General features: G+C 36.2%; 3 protein-coding genes across 3 annotated transcripts; 2 read left to right on the top strand and 1 right to left on the bottom strand.

The window, feature by feature from the left end:
- On the top strand, nt 1-1,646 carry LOC130738148 (uncharacterized). The gene is made up of 3 exons (XM_057590065.1): nt 1-350; nt 482-614; nt 1,527-1,646. Exons 1-3 carry the CDS (start codon nt 250-252, stop codon nt 1,623-1,625), a joined length of 333 nt encoding a protein of 110 aa, XP_057446048.1. The 5' UTR covers nt 1-249; the 3' UTR covers nt 1,626-1,646.
- Nucleotides 1,647-1,723: 77 nt separating this feature from the next.
- Nucleotides 1,724-2,723, bottom strand: LOC130738147 (chlorophyll a-b binding protein of LHCII type 1-like). Its single transcript, XM_057590064.1, has one exon. The coding sequence runs from the start codon at nt 2,629-2,631 to the stop codon at nt 1,837-1,839; it is 795 nt and encodes a 264-aa protein (XP_057446047.1). The 5' UTR covers nt 2,632-2,723; the 3' UTR covers nt 1,724-1,836.
- Nucleotides 2,724-5,068: 2,345 nt separating this feature from the next.
- Nucleotides 5,069-11,417, top strand: LOC130738146 (uncharacterized). Its single transcript, XM_057590063.1, has 10 exons — nt 5,069-5,263; nt 5,431-5,581; nt 5,700-6,362; nt 6,481-6,813; nt 6,935-7,606; nt 7,749-8,252; nt 8,403-9,086; nt 9,208-9,942; nt 10,264-10,755; nt 10,986-11,417. The coding sequence occupies exons 1-10, from the start codon at nt 5,141-5,143 to the stop codon at nt 11,213-11,215; spliced, it is 4,587 nt and encodes a 1,528-aa protein (XP_057446046.1). The 5' UTR covers nt 5,069-5,140; the 3' UTR covers nt 11,216-11,417.
- Nucleotides 11,418-11,929: the final 512 nt, after the last annotated feature.

Below are 11,929 nucleotides of genomic sequence, written 5' to 3'. Positions count from 1 at the left end.
CGGAGTCTTCAATTGAATCACCGAGTGCCCTTTTTCTCGAAGCAAAGGTTAGGTCCAGGCATCTTAATTCTACATCCTATGTCCCATAAACCCATATACTGATTTATTGTAGCTGCGGGATTTTGCTTCGACTAACATTGCTTCAATTCACCAGCGTACTAGTTAATCTCTCCTTTTGATAATCTTGATTTAGGATCTTCAATCATTCCCTATTTTGTTGTTGTTGCTAACTATAGTGGCTTACATGTAATGTCCACTTATTCTTCTTCCTGTCTTCCTTTATATTATTCTTTTCTCCTTTTGATTTTTCTTCATCTTCTAAAGAGCTTGCTATTAATATACTTATCCTGGTAATTAATTATGTCTTCTGTCTCAGTTTAAGAGCTTTCTAAGAATTTGTTATGTGGGTTCCTTTTGCTTAGTGTTGTAATGTAACAGTGGCTGAAACATGCTGGACTATTGTTCCTTTTTCTTTGAGCAGTTCACTTCAATCTGCCTGTGACTCAATTTTGCAAGAAGAGAGAGAATGTTTAGTTCAAAGAAATCTCCTTTGGAAGTTGCTAAGCCTAGCTAGTGCTGACAGGAACCGGTATAAGAATGATTTCGATGAAGTAGTATGTATTCTTGACTAAATTTTTACTCTTATAAGAATAATGTTGTTGTTGTTTAAAGGCAGCAAGACATGACAAACCGGTAGCTTCATACTAATTTTTATGTGATTAATATGTGTTGGTGGCTTTCTACTAGAGTTTTAGCTCTAATGACTAGATCACTTCATACTATTTTCATTTGTGATTTTCCTCTTTGCCTTGCTGGAAATTGTATTTATTGTTATTATTGAATTGAGGCATTAAAGAAAAATGTCCTGAAAACAGTTTGAAAAGGGGAAGCAAGGTGATGCACTTTTTCAGATTATGTGTTTAGATTTTGATGTGGAATTGGAATGTCATAATGTGTGTGACAGATTTTAAGTTGGGAAAGAGAGAGCATGTCCAATTGTTTTGGCAGAGGGCTTCAAGATAAGTCTTGCATTTCTCCCATTTGGTCTACTTGTCACTTAGTAATTGTGCTAAAGGGAACAATTATATTGGTTTCTACTATTTATTCTATCTCGGTTGTATGTTAAAAACTTATCAACAAAAAATTATTACACTTTCTAGTCACTTGGGAGTTTGCAATACATAGGAAAAGGAAGAGACTTTATGGACTCTCTCAAGAATCAAGATGTTAGCTTGAACTATGCTAAATTCTGGTAACATGCTTGTCTATAGCAGAAAATAGTATCTACTATAGGTCATATCTTGTTCTATATTTCTTTGTTCACTTCTTACTGATCCTCCCCACTAATTAGAGCTATTGTATAGAGACTCGTAGCGAAAGCCTATAGGATGAGGAAATCTTTGATAGCTTCCAACTTATGTAATAAAGTTGATTGAGGCTTTGGAATTTTATGAATCAAGAATGTGGTAGTTATATAGCGCTGAATCTAATTTCCTAATAATTGTTTTTGTTCATAATTTGTTCAGTCATTCATAACTTCTTTACTTGGATTAGCTGAACGCATTATAGTCTTGGTTGGGATGCAAGGAAAATGTTGGGAGGCCAAAATTAAGGTATGTGTGTAGTAGTCTATCTTTAAATTCTCAGCTCTCTCTATGTGTAGAGTAGGCCAAAATTATTGTGCTTGGTGAATGAGGTTCATACACAATACAAACCAGAAAAGGAAATCTAAATAGACCAAACATATATTTATAATTCACATTCTTTGCAAAGGCACAATTAAGACATACATTTTACCAAATGACAAATGAGATTCTGTTTTGGTGTATCTTTTCCTTACTTTCCAGGGACAAAGTTTGTGGCAAAGGCCCAAGCATTGTTGTTGACTGGGTCAGCAAGGTGGTCTGCAAGGTTCTCCAAAGGTCCCTTTCCAGTAACAATAGCTTGAACAAAGAAACCAAACATGGAGAACATGGCTAACCTACCATTTTTTAGTTCTTTCACCTTCAATTCTGCAAAAGCTTCTGGGTCGTCAGCAAGGCCCAATGGGTCAAAGCTGCCACCTGGGTACAGTGGGTCAGTCACCTCACCAAGTGGCCCACCAGCAATACGGTAACCTTCAACGGCACCCATCAAGATAACTTGGGTGGCCCAGATTGCGAGAATGCTTTGTGCATGGACTAGGCTCGGGTTACCCAAGTAGTCAAGTCCACCTTCACTGAAAATTTGGGACCCGGCCTTGAACCACACAGCCTCACCAAACTTCACACCGTTGCGGGCCAAGAGCTCGGGGAAGACACAGCCTAGGGCTCCCAACATGGCCCATCTACTGTGAATGACCTCAAGTTCACGGTTTTTCGCAAATGTCTCTGGGTCAGCAGAAAGTCCGGCAGTGTCCCAACCATAGTCGCCTGGGAATTCACCAGTGAGGTAGGATGGGGACTCACCTGAGAATGGGCCCAAGTATTTGACACGGTCTGGGCCGTACCATGGACTTCCAGAAGAAACGGGTTTGGATTTGGTGGTTGTTTTTCTCATGGTGATCCTTCCAGTGTCCTGAATGGAGGGGGCAAGCTTGATTGCCTGACCAGCCAATGATGGAGAAGAGACAGCCATTGTTGAAGTAGCCATTGTATAATGCTAGTGCCAATTAACTTAGCTGAAAACTATATATATAATTGAATGTGAAGAGAATGGTTATTGTTGATGCTGGATAGTTGAGTTATGGGTATTATATATGGCTTCACTGATGAAAAATGTCCTTATCTTATGAAATCTATATCCAAATTTCTATTGGTTTGAAGCATTGCTTTTGTCCTCTTGTTTAATTATCAGTTATCATTTTAGATTTGCTTTCCTTTATCAACAGGTCAAATATCCATAAAATATCATTGAATATTTCTTCAATCCAATAAGAAATTGCCACTTATGATTCTGGATAGTAAAGTCTAACGTGTAGATGTATGAAGTCAGACATTATGGTAAAATTGTCTGGGATACAGAAGAAGGACCCCCGGTGCATTGTTTCCATTGCTAATTTACTTAAATCACACCATCAAATTACAGTCTCTGAATCATTCACCATACATCAATCACAAACCAAGACCTTATAGCTCCTGCATAATTCAATTATATATTTCTATGTGTTGCATCAAGTTAACTAATAAAGCTAACTAGTTAAATATTTGCACTTTATTATATTGTTGCTCTTGGTTGTCATTAAAGATATTTGGTTAAGTTGAAAAGGGGGTCAATATGAAAATCTTTCCAAATCCAATGTTTCGGGAAAGCTGGTTTAAATTTTCATATAATCCCACTGTTTAGTAAACTACAAAAGTAGAACTGACCAAAGAAACAGTTGTGCAGAAAATTGTAGCAAGGTGTTTTTATTAAAATGGAAGATTAGACAAATGATAAGTTTTAACTTGCTGTCTATAATTGCAATTGTAGTGGCAATTTTATGAGGAGGGAAACTCTGCCCTAATTAGGATTAATTTTATATTAAAGAGAGATGACTCAACCCAAAAGTTAGCTCAAGAGTTGAAGGTTGTTCTACCATTTATAAACACTTGTTTGACCATATCTCTAGCCAATGTGAGACTTCTAACACACTCCCTCACACTCAGGGTTGGACATTTGGAGCGTAGAATGAACATCAACGGGTGGCCCAACAAATATTTGATTCCAATCTCTAATCCCATGTTCTAACACACTCCCTCACATCCTACTCCGCGTGTTCTACGGAACCATGCAGTTTGCAAGCACGACAGGTCCAGTCATATGTACGGGCTTGCCTCTCAGCCTTAAGAAAGCACCCCTCTGATGGTTCCAATCTCTAACCCCATGGTCTATACATTGTTGGAACGACATAGCCCCACGATTCGTCCGATAGTTTGCATCTAGCAAAGATTTGCCTCGATCGTTCATGACATTATCCCGAATCAAGCAAGAGAGGAACGAGTCACTTAGAAACTTCCTAAAGAGATTCAATCATGAGACTGGGTAGATCCATGACTTGCTGCTCGAGGTCAAGCTCGTCCTCCTCCTAGAGGCTTTGTAGCTCGGCCCACTCATTCGATCCCTAGCCAAAAACTCTAGACGAGTTTGAAATGTAGGCGGAGAAGCAAGATTAAACAAGTTAAAAGCCAACATTTCACTTATTATTATTATTTTTAGAATAATAATAATAATAATAATAATAATATTAGGGTCTTACAGTTATTTTTCAAAATCTCTTGTGTTGTTTTTGCTTACTGTTTGTCTTTATCGGTTAAAATCGTTTAAGACAATCCACTGCACAAAAATCTTTCAAAACGATTTGAGAACTTATATTTTTATAAGCAAAACTTTTGAAAAGATCGTTTTCTTTAAGACACAATTCAAATCCTCTTTTTTGTGTCACTCCTATTTTTTTAAATTTATAATACAATCCATATGTGATAAAATTAATTTACAGAGAAATCCTAATATCAAATGTGAATGTTACGTCTAATCAGCCGTTGTTTCTAGTGCTACATACTTAATTCACCTTAAGTAAGCAGTTTTGAATCTTGTGAATGAAAAAGACTACACCAAAAGTGTTAACCGGCCATAATGTGAATATTATCGGCTAAAAAATATTATATTTCGTAGAAGATACATGTAAAGTGGAAAAAAAAAATTACCGGTCAAATTTGAAACTCAAACAAGTGAATAGTTTTATTTTGATGGGAGTTAGGAAGCTTCTAGAATTTAGGGAAATAACTTTTTTGAAACTGGAAAAGGCTAATTGAGATTTTGGATTGGATTTTGAGCCGGAAAATTCACCCATTTAATTAACACACTGAAATCTGAATTGATTTGAGAAATTTTGGAAAGACACGAGGGAGAGGAGAAACCGCATTGAAAATTGAAAAAGAAACAGATAAAGATGAAAATTTTGGATAAAAAAGAAGAAGATTGACACGTGGAGTAATTATTTAATTTAATATTTATAGAAGCGGGAAAAACCTTCCCCATTTTTAAACTTAGAAACCAATCACCAAATCCCAATTTTTCATATATAAATGCTGTTGATACTACATTGCAATTATTTTCCATTGAAAACTCTTGTGCTTCCAAATTTTCACAACTCATTGGTGTTTGTTTTGTTCAAAAACTGATGGAAAACATGGATTTTTATGCCATGAAGAGGAAGAAACTGCAGTCTCTGTGCAAGAAACATGGCATCCCTGCTAATTTGAAGAATGTAGTGATGGCGGAGAAGCTTTCCTTGATTTTTAAGGTTACCCTTTTCTTCAAGTTTGTTTCTTTTCTTGGTTTTGATTTCAGAAACAGAAATCTCAGTGGAAAAAAATGGAACTTTTGGTTTTACTGATTTATTTATATTTTTTTTTTGACTTTTTGAAGAAGAATGTTATGAACTGTTTTGGTTTCTAACTTTGCATTCAGGGAAAAGAAAATTCTGGGTTAGGTTCTGATAATGCTGGAACACCAAAAGGTGGAACCTTTGGTGGTGTTAGTGGTAAAGACATTCAAAATGTGATAATTTTGGACTCAGGCTCCAGCATTGATACTAGTAATATTAAAATGGTTGCTTCAGGTATGGTAAAGTTTTGTGCTTTCTATTTAAGGGTTTTCTTTTTTCTGTTTGTTTTGTTCTATGTTTGATTTGATTTTATATGTATTATATTGTAATTTAAAAATTATGATATTTCTAGACATTGTTGCTGCTGGGGATGTAGTAGGTTCAGGGGAAGAAATGTTTGTTTCGTCGGGGAAGATTAGTCCAGGACCAGATTTAGGGCAGAAAAGTTTAGAAGAGATTGGAAGGTTTGAAGAGTCTGAAACGATTCTGTTTCAAGAAAGAGTTATTGAAAATGGACTCAGTAAGGAGGAGCAAGTTGTTGATAGTACTACTCAGGAATATTTGCATTCAGAACCTGATGTCGTTGTCATGGATGATGCTGAAAAACAAGCTGATGCTGCTTACAGTCATCAAGGATTGAATATTTTACAAGTTCACAATACGGATGGCAGTGCTTGTGTTGATGATGCTCTCAACAGTGGTAGAAATGAAAGATCTGAATCTGATGCCACGTGTTTTGATACTTCCGTAGGTGTCGAGGATACTGGTGGATTCTTTTATGTGGAGGAAAACATGCAAACATGTGCCAATAAGGAGCAAGGTGACATTATGGAATTGCATCCTGCAGCACCAAGTGTTGCTTTAGAGGAATATGGTGACGGTTTGATGGAGGAAATAGTTGAGAAGATGGGTGAAAAAACTGATGTGAATGAAGATGTTAATGGAACTAGAGAGGTTGCAGCTGAAGCTGAAAATCAGGATCTTGATACTAGTTATATTCAAATGGTTACTTCAGGTATGGTAAAGTTTTGTGCTTTCTATTTAAGGGTTTTCTTTTCTATTTAAGTTTTGTTCTATGTTTGATTTGATTTTATATGGATTATATTGTAATTTAAAAACCTTGATATTTCTAGACATTGTTGCTGCTGGGGATGTAGTAGATTCAGGGGAAGAAATGTTTGTTTCGTCGGGGACGATTAATCCAGGACCAGATTTAGGGCAGAAAAATTTAGAGATTGGAAGCCTTGAAGAGTCTGATGACATTATGAAATTGCATCCTGCAGCATCAAGTGTTGCTTTAGAGGAATATGGGGACTGTTTGATGGAGGAAATAGTTGAGAAGCTGGATGAAAAAACTGATGTGAATGAAGATGTTAATGGAACTAGAAAGGTTGCAGCTGAAGCTGAAAAGCAGGATCTGATCAACATCAGTCAAGAATCAAACAATATATGTGAATCTGTTATAGGTATATTTTTCTTTTAAGTATTGATAATTATAGTTTAAACACATATTCGCAAGATTTCTTAATCTTCCAACTGTTGATTTTAAAGGAATGCGTTTGTAATCTCTCTATCTTGATCTTTTAGGCACTGCAGTCAGAACTGAAGATACATGTGAAGCAAAGTTTGTATCTTCACAGAAGTTAATTATAAGCCCAGCTGAAGTGAAGATGATTGAGTTTTCTCCCAAGCAGATGCATGATTTAGAGCCACCAATAGAAGATGATATTGCAATGTTTGATGTGGAGGAAAACATGCCGGTTGGTGTCAATACGGAACTAGTGGATAACAGCCAAGAGGTTTTTCATGCAGAACCTTGTGCAGTGGTCATGAACGAAAAGGATCTTATCCAGGTTACTCCAGAGGAATTTGGCAAACATTTGGAGGAGGGAGAAGTTGAGAAATTGGGTGATAAATTTGATCTTCTTGATGATGTTTGTGGAACCGGAGAGGGTGGAGATGAAGCTGTAGAACAAGGCCGCATCAATAGCCCTCAAGGATCAAACATAAATGATATGAATCTGTTCCATGTTTCTCCAGAGGAATCTGAACAAGTTCATAAATCAGGTGACAATATGCGCATTATAGGTGCCAAGAATACTGATGGGAACACCAATGTGACAGCTGACAAATTTCTAGAGGAAGTTCATTCATTTAGTTTAAAATACTCAGATGGGACACCAAATCAATTTTTGCTGACAAGTCCATCGAGTGAAGTGAAGTCCTGTGATCTTAATGTTCATAAAATAGTTGCTTCAGGTATACTGAAGTTTCTCAATATTTTAACTTGTTAGCTTGAACACATACATATACTTGTTAACTTTAACACTTTGATATGAGTAAGTCATGTGATTGATTTTATAGGATTGAATTCATAATATGTCAAACCTTGATATTTCAGGCACTGCTGCTAGAAATGCGGATGTCTGTGAAGCGAAGTCTGTATCTTCGCAAAAGATAAGTTCAAGCCAAGAAGAAAGGATTGATTCCTCTTCCATTCTTTTGGACAACTCACAGATTAAAAGGTTGGATTCTAAAGAAAATTTGTCCCCAGAAAATAGAAATGAACTTGGACTCTTTCATGTGGAGGAACATATGCAAACAAATGTCAATAAGGAGCAAGGTGGAGACATTAAGGAATTTCATCCTGCAGCACCAAGTGTTACTTCAGAGGAATTTGGAGACTGTTTGGTGGCGGAAAAAGTTGAAAAGTTGGATAACAAACCTGATGTTCATGGAGATGTTTGTGTGCCTAGAATGGTTGCAGCTGAAACTGAAAATCAAGATCTGCCCTATAACCCTCAAGGATCAAACATAAATCATGAGAATCTTTTACAGGTTTCTCCAGAAAAATTCAGTGGGAGTTTGCTTGAAGAAGGAGAAGTTCATAAAATAGTTGCTTCTGGTATACCGAAGTTTCTCGAAATTTCTTGATATTAACTTGTTCGCTTGAACACATACATATACTTGTTTACTTTAACACTTTGATATGAGTAACCTATGTGGTTGATTTTATAGGAATGAATTCATAATATCTCAAACCTTGATATTTCAGGCACTGCTGCTGGAAATGCGGATGCCTGTGAAGCGAAGTTTGTATCTTCGCAAAAGATAAGTTCAAGCCAAGAAGAAAGGATTGATTCCTCTCCCATTCTTTTGGACAACCTACAGATTAAAAGGTTGGATTCTAAAGAAAATTTGTCCCCAGAAAATAGAAATGAACTTGGACTCTTTCATGTGGAGGAACATATGCAAACAAATGTCAATAAGGAGCAAGGTGGAGACATTACGGAATTGCATCCTGCATCACCAAGTGTTACTTCAGAGGAATTTGGAGACTGTTTGGCAGAGGAAAAAGTTGAAAAGTTGGATAACAAAACTCATGTTCATGGAGATGTTTGTGGAACTGGAATGGGTGCAGCTGAAGCTGAAAAGCAAGATCTGGCCTATATCCCTCAAGGATCAAACTTAAATCATGGGAATCTTTTACATTTTACTCCAGAAAAATCCAGTGGGAGTTTGGTTGAAGAAGAATTACACAAATTGGACGACAATATTTGTGTTCATGTTGCTGTCTCCAATGATAAAAACAATATATCTGAAGCTGTTACTATGTGCCTTGATGCATTCATAGGTGCCAAGGATAATGTGTCTGTCGAACAAATTCTAGAGGAGGCTCATTCATCTAGTTTACAAGATTCAGAAGGGACACCAGTTCAGTTTCCGCCAACTTATCCGGGTATATTTTTTCAAGTATTGATAATTATAGTTTAAACACATACATTAGCATGTTTTCTTAATCTTTTAACTGTTGATTTTATAGCAATGAGTTTGTAATCTCTCTGACCTTGATATTTTAGGCACTGCTATTAGAACTGAAGATACTTGTGAATCAAAGCTTGTATCTTCACAGAAGATGATCAAAAGCCCAGCTTCAGGGAAAATGATTGGTTTTTGTCCCAAGCAGATACATAATTTAGAGACACCAATAGAAGATGATATTGCAATGCTTGATTTGGAGGAAAACATGGCAGTTGGTGTCAATAAGGATCTAGTGGATAACTGCCAAGAGGTTTTGCATGCAGAACCTAGTGTAGTGGTCATGAATGAAAAGGATCTTGTCCAGGTTACTCCAGAAGAATTTGGGAAACATTTGGAGGAGGGAGAAATTGAGGAATTGAATGATAATATTGATCTTCTTGATGCTGTTTGTGGAACTGGGCAGGGTGGAGACGAAGCTGTAGAACAAGGTTGCGTCAATGGCCCTCAAGGATCAAACATAAATGCTATGAATCTGTTCCATGTTTCTCCAGAGGAATCTGGTCACCCTTTGGTAGAGCAAGTTCAGAAATCAGATGACAATGATGTTCATGGTGGTTTCTACAATCTTGGAAACACTCAATCTGAAGTGGATATATTGCGCCTCCTTGATGCAACCTTTGCTACTATTGATACTGATGGGAAGACCAATGTGACTGCAGAACGTTTTCCAGATGAGGTACATTCAGATGGCACAACAGATCAATTTTTGAAAACTCATCCACAAGGTGAAGTGATGTCTAATGATCTCAATATTCATCAAATGGTTAGTTCAGGTAAAATGCAGTAATGTCTTGTTTTTTTTTTTAAATTACATTGGTGGCCACATTTATATATACAAGTAAGATTCTAGAATTCTTATAGAAGGATTTGGCTCCTAAAAATTGAGGAAGTCACTTTAGAAGATAAAGTAAGTCAACATCAAGAAATCAGCAGTTATGATTATGATCATATGGTTGAACATGTCTAAAAGTCTATGGTGTTCTTTAAACCTCAATTGTTAATTTCTCAATCAACGGCTGTGAGTGATAACTTACTTTACTCTTTAAAGTTACTCTTACTAGAATGCTTTCTGAGCCTTTCATCTTAACATGCAGATACTTGTGAAGAAATGATGAAATCGTCACAAATGAAAGCTATAATTGCAGATCTAGAGGAATGCGTTTGGTTTTCTCCTAATAATGTTGAAGCTTCAGCTACTAAAGGCTTTGAGGCTGAAACACATTTTGAGCCAAGTACACTTGGAGGTGTTGTGGGAGCTTGTAACATGGAAGAAAGCATGCAGAGTGACAACATGGAGAAAGAAAGTTGTCAAAAGGAATGCAGTTTGGTTCAGGGAGAATTTACCAGGATGTTTGACAACTCTGATGTTCATGATGATAATGGTGGAACTGGAAAAGAGGAATGTCAACCTTATACGCTTAGTCGAAAAAGGAAAAGGAGTGACATGAATTCGAATGAGTCTCAACCTGTTGATAATGCTAGTGGTCAAAATTCAAATGAGAAACCTGATGAGTTTGTTCCAACTAAGTCCCAACCTGGTGAAATGAAGTTACACACTTCTAACACTCATCAATCTTTTGCTTCAGGTAAAGTCCAAGTTTTGGCTAAGCAATGCAATGCCTATTCAAGAGTTTATTTATACATCTTCCTGTTTATATATATAGGAAATAGTGCATGTTTGAAATTTCTTTTATATTTGATTCTAAAGCCAGAATCAATTATGCGAAGAAGCTTGTGTTACAAAATTTATTATAAGGAAAGAAAAGCCAATTCAAATTTGTAATTAATTGATAATCTTCTTAATTTTGATTTCTAGACACTGCTTCTGGAGATGAAGTTACTTATCAAGAGAAGATGGAATCACCACCAAAGGTTACACCAATTGCGAGGTCAGCAGAAAGAACCTTTTTTTCTCCTAAGCTCCTTGAATCATCAATGATGAATAAAGAAAACATTAACATAGACAAGAAAGAGGAAGTTGGCACGATCACATCAAAAAACAAATTTCTGAAGAGGCAACCTCTACAGGATCTTCAACAGAACTGAACTCTCTACTGAGCCTGAAGTGTTTGTATCTGTTTGCAATTTGGTAAATGAACCTGTAGTGTTTATTTGATGATTACTTTTATAAACAGATATATTAACATGCTTTGCAGTATTCATGTTTAAGAGACATGATATTTTGTGATAACTATTAGTGTTAACCGTGCTTTTTAAATGCTTGATTGCCTTTTATTTGCGCAAGAATATTATGTTTACCAAAACCCTTTGTCTATCAGGTTGAAATTTTAAATGGCGCTTGTGGAATTGTCATTTTGAAATTTACATGACTGTTTTGACCTGTAATGCAAACTAGGAAGGTCAATGTCTTTAGAAAAAAAAAATCTTAAATGTTATATTTCTTGACTTCTAGTTTCTTATTCAACCAAACCTTGGTCATTCAACTATTTTAAAGCTGTTTCAAAACTTGGTATACTTTCACTGACCTATACTCCTAGTAGAATAAGTGTATATTTAAAAATCCTTTTACAATTTATTCTAAAAGCCCATTTATTTTCTTTGATTGCACTTGTTCTGAGGCGCAACAACTGAAAAGCACGTCTCACCCGATTTCGAAAACTTCAGTTTAGGGGCAGTTTCACTGAAAAACAAACAGGCAAAAACAAACTAGAATCAATTATGAGGAGAATTGGAGAAGCTTTTTAGTTTCTAACTTTCATAATTGATTCTGAAAAGAGATAAATTGATCCAAATATGCTT

The sequence above is a fragment of the Lotus japonicus genome, chromosome 2 (assembly GCF_012489685.1).
Source record: "Lotus japonicus ecotype B-129 chromosome 2, LjGifu_v1.2".
Classification (NCBI taxonomy): Eukaryota; Viridiplantae; Streptophyta; class Magnoliopsida; order Fabales; family Fabaceae; genus Lotus; species Lotus japonicus.
The sequence above is the reverse complement of the archived record's forward strand: the minus strand, read 5'-3'. Positions and strand labels throughout refer to the sequence as shown.

Coding starts and splice junctions, on each gene's coding strand:
- LOC130738148 (XM_057590065.1), top strand. CDS start 250: ATGTCCACTTATTCTTCTTCCTGTCTTCCTTTATATTATTCTTTTCTC. Junction 351..481: donor CTATTAATATACTTATCCTG/GTAATTAATTAT, acceptor TTCTTTGAGCAG/TTCACTTCAATCTGCCTGTG. Junction 615..1,526: donor AGAATGATTTCGATGAAGTA/GTATGTATTCTT, acceptor TAATTTGTTCAG/TCATTCATAACTTCTTTACT.
- LOC130738147 (XM_057590064.1), bottom strand. CDS start 2,631: ATGGCTACTTCAACAATGGCTGTCTCTTCTCCATCATTGGCTGGTCAG.
- LOC130738146 (XM_057590063.1), top strand. CDS start 5,141: ATGGAAAACATGGATTTTTATGCCATGAAGAGGAAGAAACTGCAGTCT. Junction 5,264..5,430: donor AGCTTTCCTTGATTTTTAAG/GTTACCCTTTTC, acceptor CTTTGCATTCAG/GGAAAAGAAAATTCTGGGTT. Junction 5,582..5,699: donor TATTAAAATGGTTGCTTCAG/GTATGGTAAAGT, acceptor TGATATTTCTAG/ACATTGTTGCTGCTGGGGAT.